This window comes from Solanum dulcamara, chromosome 4, assembly GCF_947179165.1.
Source record: "Solanum dulcamara chromosome 4, daSolDulc1.2, whole genome shotgun sequence".
NCBI classification, from domain to species: Eukaryota; Viridiplantae; Streptophyta; class Magnoliopsida; order Solanales; family Solanaceae; genus Solanum; species Solanum dulcamara.
Window position 1 is genome coordinate 80,264,221 of NC_077240.1, and position 14,989 is coordinate 80,279,209.

Consider the following 14,989-nt stretch of genomic DNA (forward strand, 5'->3'; position numbering starts at 1 on the left):
TCAATCATCTAAACTAACAAATTAATAGAGCTGGTTCAATTTTCCTGCAAAATACACAAAAGGGAATCCAAAAATGCAAAGATGCCACTCTTCCTAAAGATGCTAGAAAAGAAAATGTGCATTCACATCAAGCATCAACAAAGCCAAAAATACAACCATTGTGTAAGCAATAACAGGCGATCGAATCGTTGAACTCTGAGAAGTCGCACCAATAGGTCCAAATGCTGCCGGAGGAAACATCCCACCACCTTGATTCGAACTGCCGGATAAAAAAGAAGCAATTCAGTGCAAAGAGGCAATATTTATGCAAATGCAGCATGTTAGTATAGTCAAGCTTCTCTATAACTTGACCTTAACTGACAAGTAAAGACTCCAGCCTTGCGTATGCACATCTAAACACCTCAACTCATCTCCATTGTATCACTGGAACACTCCAACTTACAAAATAACCATCAAGACACCACTAAAAATTTACAAGTCACATCAGCGACAGGTGTCCAGAAGACCCAATGGAGACGAGTTGGAGTGTTTAGTTGGCTGTTGAGACGAAATTGAGGAGTCTAAATATGCACTCTCAAAGTTGGAGTGCTACTTGCCCGTTGAGGCCAAGTTTGAGTGTTTGTTTATGTATTATGCCTACAATATAACATGAATCAATTTCAAAGAAAACTTGGCCATTATAGTAAAATGTTGTTATAAAGAGGTCTAACTGTATTCATAAAGATAATTTATGCACGGTACTTAGTTCAGGAATCTCACCTTCCTGTAAATTTACATGTTTTGGAACCTGCACAAGGAGAACCATCAATGAATCAGGTTTCGGAAAAGAAAGCAAAAAATGGTTCTAATAACATACACAGAGGATGAAAAAGGTTGGAATTTTAATGAATACTACCTAAATAGTTATCGACGATTTTGTAAGTGTGATTCAGACAAGGGGATGAACAGCAAAAGAGAACGGAAGAGCAAAAGAGCTTTGTATGGACTAAATTGCAAGGTCAGTATGTGGTAATGTTACTTAGAAATATACTGCTAGAAGCATTTCTCAATAATGTAGAAATGCATACTTTGCATGTTAATTAATGCGTCACAACTTGGAGAACCATTGCTTAATCTATATGAAGTAATATAGTCAAAAGGAGGCTTTCTTGCAAATAAGCAATGATTTAATCCCTTATAGGGTATGTACACAAACATTTGAAGAAATTAATGTCGTTCAAAATAAAATAAAAAGCACTTGTACTCTAGCTTCATCAAGTAATATGAACTAACAATATGCGATATAACATTATGCCAAACTCGATGGGAGTTTATATTTATTTTATTCAGTATGAGACAATAAGATCTTAAGGAACACATTTGCCTTTTCAGATAGATAGGCAAAATAGATTCTTACTGATTTGTGAGTGAGAAATAAAAGAGGGATATCAACATGTCATTAATTGTTAATTTACCAAATCACCATTATCAGCCAAGAAGATCCAGACACCAATCAATCGGCTCCCGGAACTCCATGTAAAGACAAAAAAGGATATATTACATACTCCCTTCGTTTTAATTTGTTTGTTTGTTTTTGACTTGGCATGAAGTTTAAGAAAATAAAGAAGACTATTGAATCTTGTCTTAAATATGTCATGTGGAAAATTAGAATTAAACCGCTGTCAGAAAAAGAAAGAGGCGTTCTTTTTGAAACGGACTAAAAAGGAAAGTAAGACAAACAAATTGAAATGAAAGGGGTACTAAAACACCAGATATAGTAACTTACTCGGATCTTGTGTTGTCATTGTTGCTGTACCATCAAAATCACATGTTCCACCAAGACTACGCATTCTCTGATAATAGTCGTTGTAAGCATAAGAAGCATGATTTTGCAATGTATCTGGGAAATAACAAGGCTGTCCAGATTGAATTGCACTGCAATTAGCACGTCCCTGGCCACAAGCCCAGTTAATTCCGTCTTGCAATTTGTTCTCATCTGCACCCAGTTTTGCTACACAAAAAGCTTTACTAGAATTGTCAGAAATGCTGTCCGACGAACCCAGACCAAGGGTATAAACATCGCTCCCATTCGTAGAAAAGATCCCCCAGCTTCTTTCTGAGATCGGCCCAGGTCTTTTGTCTTCATTGAACATCTCGTAAATAAAGGTGTTAATGGGAATTTTAGGTTGACTAGGTGGACCGGTATCATTTGAAACACGCCGAATCAGGTTATTATTAAATGTTTCCGCATTTTCCTTAGTAGCATCTGGCTCGTTAGAACCGCCAGCCCATGGCCAACCAGTCTCTGTCACAACAACAGGGATATCTGAAAAGTTGAGTGCTTCTATAGAGTTGTATGTAGCATCAACTAAAGCATCAAACATGCTTTCATAATGAAACAAGGTGTTCGGATCAACAATTTGCTTCACCGCTGAGAGTGGTCGGAAAAGAGCATATTCAATTGGAAAGATTCCATCAGAGCGAACATACTCATAATATGGATAAGCATTCAACATGTAATAAGAGTTTGTATTTCTTAGAAACTGAAGGATCTGGAAGATCGTTGAGTTCCATGAAGAATTAAAAGAGGCGGTGGAAGGAGGAAATGCCTTAGCAATCACGTCCATTGATTGCGGGGTTGAAACTTTGACTTGGTTATTTAGTCGTGAAGCTACTAATGCTTTATGTATGTAATTCATAGCGGGAACCAAAACTGGTGCAGCATTTGGGATTGCGGTGAGAACTTCACTTCCCACAGCAATAGCCGTGATATTTGTCCCGGGCATGTAAGCTGCTACATTTCTATTTACCCAAGCAGCTGCAGCTGATGGAGATTCTCCAATCCCTAAGACTTCTTCATTCGTAACACCAATAATAACTTCGATACTAGTGTTGGCTAAAGCATTCAACATATGAGAATCAGCATTAAATAGGCGCACATGAGTTATTTGACGAGCTTTAAGGAGTGCAACCACATCTGAAGCTGGGGGTAAATTTGAAACATCAGTGCCGATGTTTATTCCAACAAATGCACCTATAATTTTGAAAAAAACACACATTAAAACTACAAATGAATCAAAGCCCCTTTAACTTACCATTATGCAAGGCCATTATGTAAGCAGCTAAGACGGTTGGATCCCATTATAAATCAAAATGTAAGTACATAACATAAACAGCAGAAATCACAACACAAAAGACTGGAACAACTATCAAAATAACAACAACAACACAACATACCAAGTGTAATCCCAAGGGTCTGGGGAGGGTGGTGTGTACGCAGCCTTACAACAACACAACATACCTTGTGAAGGTAGAGAGGTTGTTTCTTAAGGACCCTCAGCAGAACAACTATCATAATACCAATACTAAAACCAATTCTCCAGAAAAGCATATCAACCAACTTTGTAGGTATGAAATGAAAAGAGAACGCCAGATTTCTTCTGACTTGCCACTATTGGTTAGTCTATTTTTCCATTTGCATTCTTACAACGGTAATATGATTCTAATAGTTTCTTCATCAAATCGCTAAGAAACACCAAAATTTTGTAAGACAGCTTCAATGCTTCCTCCTTTAGCCTTTTCTAAATTCTAACTCATTGTTCTATCAGCAACTTGTGAAGGATGATCCTTTGGATAAGCCTTAATAATTTTTTTGGTATCTAACTTTTTCTGTTAATCACCAAGTGTGTAATTAACAAAATTTCTCTAAAACGGTAGAGGGAGCTTGAGTCAGAGGCAGAGGGACCAGAAGAAGCTTCAGGGACAGTTGATGGTGGAGCAAGAAGCACTTTTTGGGTCAATACCTAGTCCTTCAAAGAGTGCAAAGAAGAATTTTAGACCATCAATGGGAGGCTCGACTGATAAACCTTAATGATTGGCAGAACTATTAAATGCTCAACGCTACCTGGCATTTCACTGCCAAATCACCATGCAGTCTCCTATAATAGTTTTCTGTACTCTATGACACAACCACTACCTGGTAAACTTCTAACCTCTTTTGCCCTTTTCTAATCATGTAGCACAATCAAGCCAACTCAAGCAATTTACACACAAAGAAAATCTTTCAAGAGATTCAAAACAAGATTTCATATTTCAAGAGGCACTATTAATAAAACTAACATGCCAAGACAGCATTCTTTATCAAGATAACTAAGGATGTCATAGTAAAAATTACTGATGGAAGCTCATCCTTTGAACTTTCGTTCATAGGCAGAAACAACTCCGTATGAAAAATCTTCTCTGTAGGAGGTACGAATAGTACTGCATATAAGCCACATCAAAAAGAACCCAGGAAAGGCCTTTTAATTGTAACTAAGGGTGCTAGATAACTTAATCTATCATTTAAAACTGTGTATCGAGTAATTAGATAATATGTGCTCGACCAGAGTCACATTACCTGAGCATAACAGAAAACTGAGATGGTTGATATCCCTAAATATTTACTATATTCAGATAACTTTTTCATCTATGAATTTTTTTTTATAAGAACGCCATCTTTGAGAAGTTTAACATATTTTACTCAAAGCTTATTGATCTGTTTTATAAATTAGAACATTTATTTGCTTGATTAGCATTTAGCGCTGTCTACTAGTACGTGTTACAACTTATCTTGCATGATTAGCCTATGCATTATCCCCCAAAAGAAATTTTTGATAGCTAAATTACCAAGCCAATAAAGTAGGAAATAAATGATCTTTATTCTTAAGTTGCATGCAAAACAAAATAAATAAATAAACAAGAAGAAATGATGCAGACAACACGACTTAAAGTTTTTAATAATTCAAATTTGATGATTAAAGTGAGAGTCCTCAAATTTAGCGTCTATATAATATTTTCCAAACATATCCTAGCTATCAATTGATACAAACTGATATTTACCATTTTAAAGCAGATCATATAACCAAATAAGGACCCTTGCATGATATTAACTAATGTGCAGAATCAATACACAGCAATCACATTATTAAGCTGACAGGGAGAAACTTACTGCATTACCTATTACATTTGAGATAAAGAAAGTAAATAGTATAGATATGGCAAGCCACGGTTTAAGCGTCATCAGAAGCATCCAAAACTTCAACTCTAATATCAATCAGCCAGCAACTGTTGCTTCAAACAGTGTTTGTCAAGAGGGTGCTACAGGAAAAAGATTTCAAAAAATTAAGGCTAGTTTGATTGAAAAAATGCAAATGAGCTCAGCTGTATGACTATAACTTCGAACGATAAGCAGAACTGAAGAAATTAACAGGCAAAAGTTAGTTCTTCCCAGAACAGCCGACCCCAGAAATCTAGAAATTGTGCAAAGAAAATATATATATATATATAAAATGACAACTGTTTGGTAAAGATACTCAAACTTAAATTAACAGCATCCTGCTATGTCATTGGGTTTCTCCAAATAGTATTAACCAGGGATGAATTGATGAAGAACCAACCAAATGAATGTGAAACAACATATACATGTTTCAAGAGATCAAGGGAAATGGCTGAGTCACCACATTATATCCACCACGGAGGATCGTAATTATAGCAATGTAATTAAAGGCAAAACCAGTTTCAGAAAGATAATAGAAGCCTTTTTTCTAACTTGTTCACTGTGCTTAAGTATGGGATCTGGTACTACAAACATGAACTACAGTAGAGGATTCCCATCCACCCCTGCATTAAGAAAAAGGAAAGCACACACCCATAACATAACTAGTCTTTGTTAATGCAGTCTGGTTCTATTTAACAAGAACCTAACAAAAGATTCAAACTTTTCTCAGTTTAGCATGCTTGTCTACCCAAACAATAGGTCACAGATTCTCAAGAATTTAACATTTCTGTTTCATAGTATTACACAAATTAAGACATAGTTATCAATCCACTTCATGGCAGCTTAAAAACAAAAAACATTGTCATTACAGAGGTAACATTGATTATGACATGTGCTTTATCAGTTTATGTGCTTTATCAGTTATTATCAGTCTCTAATAAGCACAAAACAGTCACACTCATCCACTTCTCCTGAGCAAGAAATGCTTAAAAGCCTTCAAAGAACCAAACTTTATCAAAAACCAACACTATCTTACACCTTAAAAAGCATAAAGAACAACAAAATCCCAAGAACTATCTAAAGATTAAGAAACCGTTTACAAGTTTAGCCTCAAAGTTCAAAAACCCACATCTCAAAACTGATTTACAAGTACACAGCATTTCAACCAGAAGCAGAAAATGAAGGAACAAGAAAAGGAAAAGAAACAAGGTACCTGAATTCAACTTCTGCTCCACTATAGCAAAACCAAGAAAATCTATTCACCAAGATCCTATAAGAGTTGGTAAAACTCAAATGTAACCACCAGATAGTTAAGTGACAAAGTTGACAACACAAAAACAAAAAACATTGTCATTACAGAGGTAACGTTGATTATGACATCTGTTTTATCAGTTCATAAGAGCAAAACAGTCACACTCATCCACTTCTCCTGAGCAAGAAATGCTTAAAAGCCTTCAAAGAACCAAACTTTATCAAAAACCAACACTATCTTACACCTTAAAAAGCATAAAGAACAACAAAATTCCAAGAACTATCTAAAGATTAAGAAACCGTTTACAAGTTTAGCCTAAAAGTTCAAAAACCCACATCTCAAAACTGATTTACAAGTACACAGCATTTCAACCAGAAGCAGAAAATGAAGGAACAAGAAAAGGAAAAGAAACAAAGTACCTGAATTCAACTTCTGCTCCACTATAGCAAAACCAAGAAAATCTATTGACCAAGATCCTTTAAGAGATGGTAAAACTCAAATGTAAACACCAGATTGTTAAGTGACAAAGCTGACAACACAAAAACAAAAAAATTGAAGTAAACCCTGAAAACCCTTTTACCCCACTTCACACTACACTTTGTTGGGTACAAAAACAGAGAAATGAGTGGTCACAAACTTTGCCTAGAGGAAACTGGAACAACACAGGACACTAGTCTACTGTAGCAGTAACTTCAATACCCCAAAAATGAGCTGTTCATTTATTACTACATAATTATTGATAAAGATTAAAACTTTAACCTTAAACTATACTTTTATTTAAAAAACATAAACACCCATTGTACATTATAGTCCAAATAATTATTTTATTCATGTTTTTGTACATATACACAATTAAAAAAGATTATTTTTTTTTGGGAGAAGAAGACAAGAAAGTAATAAAGAGGACTTAAATGTAGCACTTGTGCTGATATCAATCTCAATTCCAGAACTTTACAGATATATATACACACTATTATACAATTCTTGTTTTTCTACTTGTGTCTTTCGATGGGTGAAATAAAAGATAAATTTCTTGGAATATGAAAAAGACGGAAAAAAAGTTTTCTTTTTTCACTTTTTTTCTTCTCTAAGATCTGAAGAATCTTGAAATCTGTGACAGATTTTTTATGACAAATCAAGATTTTAGCCGCATGTCTAGCTTAAATTCCTCTTTTATTTTATAATTTTTTGTGGGGGGATTTGTTGATATTAATATTTTTATCCTAAAATTATACTTCTTTCATTTCATATTAAGTAAATTTATAATACAATACACATATATTAAAAAAATATTTAAAGACATTATTTGAATCATACTTTTTACTATTGTCTTTTATAAAATATAAATATAATTTTGTAAGTAGTGTGATTTATCTCCTAAAAAATATAAAACTTCAATAAATAAAAAAAGAAGTATGAAAAAAGTTTCAAATATTTATCTTGAATTTTGAATAATTCAATTATTTTGAACAATGAAAAATCTCTCAAAAATTTACTTAATATAGAATAAAAAAAGTAATAAGTAAATGAAAAGGTACTATTCCTACTGTTCAAAATACTTATGACAATTTTCTTTTTTTGAATTAAATTTTATATAATTTTTAAATATTTAAATTTAATCAAATTTAATTTTTAAAATTATCCAAATTAACTTTTAAAAACGAAACGGGACAACCATTTTAAATAGATCAAAGTATAAAAGAAAGGGCTTTTAGGGTTTTTCCCTCTCAAAAGAATCAATAATTTCAAGTTGAGGTAAAAAGAAAAAACAAAGAGAGAGAATGTGAAAAGTCTATGTAGAAGAATGATTGAATAATTTATGAATAGATTCCATTTTTTTCTTTAGTTGAAGACAACTAGGCATGTGTGTGGACCTATTGAGCCATGGTCTCTAGAATTCAAACACAAATTCATAAACAATAAGTGTTATTCTCGTTGATTCGTGGGATAAGAGATGATAATTTTAAAATAAAATGTAAATTATTTTATTTTAATTTATTTGATGTGCAAATTATCTTTGTTAGTGAGATTTAGAGAAGGGTTAGATTTTAAGGTGTATGATGTAAATAGCATATTTTAATATAAGTATTAGTAATTGCTTTTTTGACTTAAATTTATGATGTATAAATTACATAAAAATAATTTTATTGTTGCTCTAATATTCTGCTTTTCAGATTTACATTATTTAAACTTTTATTTTGTGTTTAACAATTTTGGTATTGTTATTGTAATTTAGAACTAGTTATATTATAATTATGATATTATATTTATATCACCTTCCATGCTATGATAATAGTTCAAAATTAATTATTTCGAGATAAAATATCGAGATGATTATTCCTCACTCTGCTCCCAAAGTTTTCTGAAAAAAAGTATCTAAGGCTAAAATTAGAAATAAAATATCTTAATTAATATCTAAGTGTACAGTTAAATACACATTTTATATTATATTATGTATATACAATAATATATTTAGTGATGTTACACCCCAGAAATTTTTTGTCTTACCATGGCTATAGATGGCTTAACCGTGAGCTGAGGTGGAGCCCACTTAATGGATTTTTATAAAAAGGACATATGATAATTTATATGGATAATGTATGTGAAGTTAAACACAACTCAAGGAGGACCCTTGAGCCAAATCCAAGTGTGAGCCCTCCAAAAAGATGTTTTTAAGTTATGTTTTTGGGCAATCTGACTTGGGGAGACCATAACGCCATCATGGATCAGGAATTTGGGAAACCTTATAAAATAAAAGTTGTAGATAATTGGATTATCTTTCCAACCATAGGTTGTGAGAATTTATTCGATATCGGTATCAAGAGATATGACTGTTTTACTGAACAAAGGTGCTGGCTGCGAATTTTAATTCCGAATTTTAAAAAAATGGCTCGACCGGTTTTCAAATTTCTACTGATATAGAAATATTAATCGAGATTAGGGATTAATTAACCATGGTTGAATTATTAAGTGGGAATTTGAGATTAATTGAGATGAATTAAATTAAATAGTGGGATGAAAAGTGGTCCCCACTGCCACATTGCCAATTCTAATTGGCCCATGCTTTAGTAGGTGACATCTAGTCACCTTGGGCAGCACACATGGTCTTCATTTTGACTAAAATAGCAGCCAAAAACGTGTCCCAACTCCAGAATGTTCAAGAAAGAGAGAGAAGCCCTCATCTTCTCCAAATTTCCTAGGCTTTTGAGAAAGAAAGAATAGAGAGAAATAGCGAGAGAGAGAGGCGGACAAGCTTGAGAGTGAGGAAGAAATTGAGGGATTAAGTGTGGTGATTATTCAAGGTTATGGAAGCAATGATGGATCCATTAGAGAAGCAAAAAAAAACGTTTTTGACCAAGCCCTCAAATTTTCAAGCAAATTGTGTCATAAAAGCCTAAGGTAAGATTTCATCTCCTTTTTCATTTTTCCCTCATCTTGAAGGTAATTGAAGCTTGTGTGAGTTGATGAATGTATGAAATTATGGGTGTTGATGTTGAGGCATGGTAGGAGACGTTTGGGGCTATTTTGGTGTGGAAAATAATGAATTAATTTTGCTTAGTATTGAATTGTTATTGTTATGGATTTTGTGATGAGAATGAAGGAATTAAATGGTTAAGGTTGAGGTTAAATTTGTTATGGGTTGTTGTAGAACTTGTGGTGATATTAACATGACTTTCTTGCATATGAATGAATGATGTTGCTTGGAGATTTTATGACTGATTTGGAAGTGGAAAAAAAGTGAGCAATATAAGGGAGTTGCTGCCCAGAATTTTGTGTTTTGCAAACCCATTTTTGGATGGAACTGCTGTTAGTAAATTTAGCATAACTCCTTGTGTAAAGCTCCGTTTTGGATGATTAAAGATGTTTTGGAAAGCTATTTGATAGAGCTAAAACTTTCATTTAGACTCTAAAATCCATTTTTACTTTTATATACTCGAAAAAGGGTGATGAAGTTAAGGGGAGGTGCTGTCCAGTTGTTTTTGTTTTTGTTTGAAATAATCTACTAACGATAAAAACGTTTTATGCCTTTCCATATCTTAACCATAACGCTTAACGTATTATATAGGTATGAGGCAGCATATACATGTTGTGTGGATAAACACTAAAGGTATGTAAAACTAACCTTTCTTTCTTTTGGCATGATTTATATGAAACAAACGTACGAAGGTTATAAATTCCAAAGAAGCTCCTATTCTTAGAGACACTAGGATGGCTAATGTTCGTAAATTCCTAGAAATTATATCTTTATATTTTGATACATGAGTTTGATTCCAGCCATCCTATTTTGGTATAATTCATCTTTTGATATAATTCATGTTTTAGTATAATTCATAATGACAATCGAAGATTACTTGAAATAACTATTATCTTGATTTTTAAATGATAGTTATTTCAATTATTCAATTGATCCCCATATTACGTTTCGAAATATGGAAAATGATTTCTGAAAGACTGTTTTGACATAGACTATCGGGACATTGAAAAGACTTGCACTATTATTATTATTCAAGTATTTTTATATAGATTTGTTATCGAAATTATGCAATCGAGTCTGTATAAATATTTTATATTTTAAATTGCATTTAGTCTCTCACTACTCTACTCGTGCATACTGTAACCATTCTTTCACTGAGCCTGGGCCAGGATATGTTATCAAGCGTACTTCTCTGCATTTTTTGTCGTGCCCCGACGTGAGGGGGCAGGTATGACATGTACATGGGTTTTGGTGTATGTTATGCCACGGAGTTATGATGTGCCATGTACATATATGATATGATATGATTTGATTTGATATGATTTGATATGGCCATCTGATATGATATGATCTGTTACGGAGACATTTCCTACTCTGGTGTTATAATGTGCTGTGGCGCCAATGACAGGAGGGCGACCACGTTTTGTTCACCAAGTCCCATGAAATGGGGCCGGATACGGCATATGTATTTACATATATGATTTGGGATTATGATAAATATTTTGAAATTCTGAACATTTATTTCGTTTTCTGCACATACTATTCAGATTATGATTTTATTTATTACAATTCATGCTTTACATATTCGGTACATTTTTCGTACTGACCCCCTTTCTTCGGGGGCTGCATTACATGCCCGCAGGTACCGAAGTTTGATTTGCTGATCCACCTGTTTAGGATATTTACTGCGTCGTTGACAGTTCTCCCTTGTTCGGAGCTTGTATTTTGGTACTGACTTTATCTCTGTATATTTGGATATTTTGGTCAGGGGTACGACGGGGCCCTGTCCCATCATATGACTATGCTATCATCTGTAGAGGTCTGTAGACAGAGTTATGTTGTGGGTTTGTATATATGTTTTGGGTTGAGTGTGTTTCGTGACGGCCTATCAGCCCTCGTGCCTACATCTATTTATGTGATATATTTAGCAATCTTTCCTAATCACTACCTATGTTTATTCGGTTAAAAGGCTAATTTGGGATAAGGGTACGTTTGGGTGCCCAACTCGGGCACCAGTCACGGCCTACGGGGTTGGGTCGTGACAAGTGAAATCTCATAAAATGGAGATCTAAGGAGGATAAGGAGTACGCAGTCCTTACCATTACCCATCCGAGGTAGAGGAATTGTTTTCGAAAAAACCTCAGCTCAAGCAAAACAAAACAGTAATAAAACCAAAAAAAAGTTAGTGGGGAGAAACATGACAACGAATAGCAAATCAGTAATAACTATATACACGTAATCGTACCAACCACAACAAAGTACAATCGCCTAAATACACTAAATCACATATGATATCAAATTCCAAAAGCCAAAAATTTCATGAATCGGCTATTACTATAAGTCTACAACCAACACGATGTTCTATACTATCACCAAACTAAATACATGACTAAGCTAGTAATAATAATCTTTATATATATTAAAATTTTGATATATTTACCAACTAAAAAACTCGGGAAAAAAAATGAAAAAAGACAATATGGAATAGTGAGGTATAGAGTGAGTCAATTTCTATATTGTGACAACTTAAAATGAATTATTTTTCTTCCTAACAATTCAAACTAATAAAAAAATGAAAATACATTTTGTTATAAAAATAAATTAAATTAGCAAAATGAGGCGGAGAGAATAAAAGAGGAAAAGAAGAACAGAAGAGAGAAAGTAATATTTTGTGCGTGCATTTTTCATTAAATGCCAAAGTGTGGCATTTATAGAGAAGAAAAGGAGGAAGGCAAGTAGTAGTGGGCAATTTGCCCACTTTTAGTGGGCCCCACATAGGTAAAATAATTGAGTGTAAGTGGACAACCATCCACTTGATTTCTAACACTCCCCCTTGTATGTCCACATGTACATAAAAATTTTACAATAAAATAATATACATAGTAATTCTAAACTCCCATAAATGTTATGCCTCGTTAAAAATATTAGTAGAAAAACCCAGTGGAAAAAAGTCTAGTGAAAGAAAAAGAGTGCACACATCTTGTAATACGCCTTGAGTGCTGCCTCATTAAAAACTTTGCTAGGAAAACCCAGTGGGACAAAACTTAGACTAAGGAAAAAAGAGTACAGCGCGTATTATACTCCCCCTAATAAAGACATCATTTAATATCTCGAAGATGACGCATTCCAATCTTGTATATCAATTTCTCAAAGGTTGAAGTTGGCAATGCCTTGATAAACATATCTGCTAAATTATCACTTGAACGAATTTGTTGAACATCTATTTCACATTTCTTTTGAAAATCATGGGTAAAGAAGAATTTTGGTGAAATATGTTTTGTTCTGTCTCCTTTGATGTATTCTCCCTTTAATTGAGGTATACATGCAGCATTGTCTTCATACAATATTGTTGGAACGTCTCTTTTCAAAGAAAGGCCACATGTTTCTTGAATGTGTTGAGTTATTGATCTTAACCAAACACATTCTCGACTTGCTTCATTAATGGCTATTATCTCTGCATGATTTGAAGAAGTGGCAACCATAATTTACTTTGTTGAATGCCATGATATAGTTGTATCGCCACATGTAAATAAATAGTCTGTCTGCGATCAGACAAATATCCCGCATCTGCGTAACCAATCAATTGTGATAGGGATTCATTCAAGTAAAACAATCTCATATCAATGGTCCCTCGGAGGTATCTGAATATATGCTTAATTCCATTCTAGTGTCTTCGCGTTGGGGAAGAACTAAATCTTACTAACAAGTTTACTGTGAAGGCTATATCTGATCTAGAATTGTTGGCAAGATACATTAATGCACCAATTGCACTAAGATATGGTATTTCAGCACCAACAAGTTTTTTATCATTTTCATACGGTCGAAATGAATCTTTATTAATATCAAGAGATCTCACAACCACTGGGGTACTCAGTGGGTGTGCTTTATCCATGTAAAATCTCCTTAAAATATTTTTTGTATATGTTGATTGATGGACAAATATTCCATTTGCAAAATATTCAATTTGTAGACCAAGACAAAATTTTATCTTTCCGAGGTCTTTCATTTCAAACTCCTTTTTCAGTTATTTTACTGCCTTTGAAAGTTCTTCAGAAGTTCCGATAATATTCAGATCATCAACATATACTGTTATTATGACAAATTCAGATTCATACCTTTTCATAAAGACACAGAGGCAAATTGGATCATTTTTATATCCTTCTTTTAGCAAGTATTCGTTAAAAAGATTGTACCACATTCGCCCAGATTGTTTCAACTCATATAAAGATTTTTGAAGTTTTATTGAACAAGTTTCCCGGGAATCTTTATATATTTCAGGCATTTTAAATTCTTCAGAAATTTTCATAAAGATATCGTTATCCAGAGAACCATATAAATAGGCTGTAACAACATCCATCAGATGCATGTCAAGTTTTTTCATGAACTGCCAGATTTATAAGATACCTGAAAGTGATTGCATCCACCACAGGAGAATATGTTTCCATATAATCAATGCCGGAACTTTGCGAAAATTCTTGTGCCACAAGTCATGCTTTATATCTTACGACTTTATTTTTCTCATTTCTTTTTCGTATAAAGACTCATTTGTACCCCACTGATTTTATACCTTCAGGTGTTCGAACTATCGGTCTGAAAACTTTACATTTTTCAAGCAAAGCTAATTCAACTTGAATTGCATCTTTTTATTTTGGCATATCATTCCTCTGTCTACATTCATCGACAGATTTTGATTCAAGATCCTTATTTTATTGCATTATTTCCATAGCAACATTATAAGCAAAATTATTATCGATAATTACATTATTTTGGTTCCATATTTTTCCTGATGAGACATAATTTATTAAAATTTCTTTATTATTTTTGGGTGCCTTAACCTCTTCATGGATTTTATCAATTGTTATGTCTTCCCGCTCTTCTTGAGCAGGTTCTGTCATATCATGACCATCTTGATTATTTACTACTTTTCTTTTTAAAGAATTTTTATCTTTGGAACCGATTGGTCTACCACGTCAATCAACTTATCTTATAAAAAATTTGATGATGAAGAAAACAATAAAAAATAAATAGATTAATGTAATATAGAGAGTAAGGTTCTACATTAGATTAGTATAGAAAGGATTTGCACGCTATCTAATATATGATAGCAGCCAAGAAATTGAGTGATTCCTTCTTTCTTCCAACTTTGAAAGTACCTCTCATTGATTCCTCCTAAATTGCATTGATTTATCTTAAAGATTTCATTTCAATTGGAATTTGGTTATTCACCATGTACGAGGATCCCCGCTAA

At 33.5% G+C, this 14,989-nt stretch overlaps 1 protein-coding gene and 1 long non-coding RNA gene across 2 annotated transcripts; one reads left to right on the plus strand and one right to left on the minus strand.

Annotated features, from left to right (window-relative positions):
• Positions 1–7,058, minus strand: LOC129887837 (glucan endo-1,3-beta-glucosidase 4). The gene is made up of 6 exons (XM_055963067.1): positions 6,686–7,058; positions 6,228–6,284; positions 4,975–5,115; positions 1,766–3,013; positions 760–787; positions 1–259 (listed from the first exon to the last, which is right to left on the minus strand). The coding sequence occupies exons 3-6, from the start codon at positions 5,045–5,047 to the stop codon at positions 103–105; spliced, it is 1,506 nt and encodes a 501-aa protein (XP_055819042.1). The 5' UTR covers positions 5,048–5,115; positions 6,228–6,284; positions 6,686–7,058; the 3' UTR covers positions 1–102.
• Positions 7,059–9,464: 2,406 nt separating this feature from the next.
• LOC129885187 (uncharacterized) lies at positions 9,465–11,592 on the plus strand. The gene is made up of 3 exons (XR_008766068.1): positions 9,465–9,665; positions 10,333–10,374; positions 11,384–11,592. It is a non-coding gene; the product is annotated as an uncharacterized LOC129885187 (long non-coding RNA).
• Positions 11,593–14,989: the final 3,397 nt, after the last annotated feature.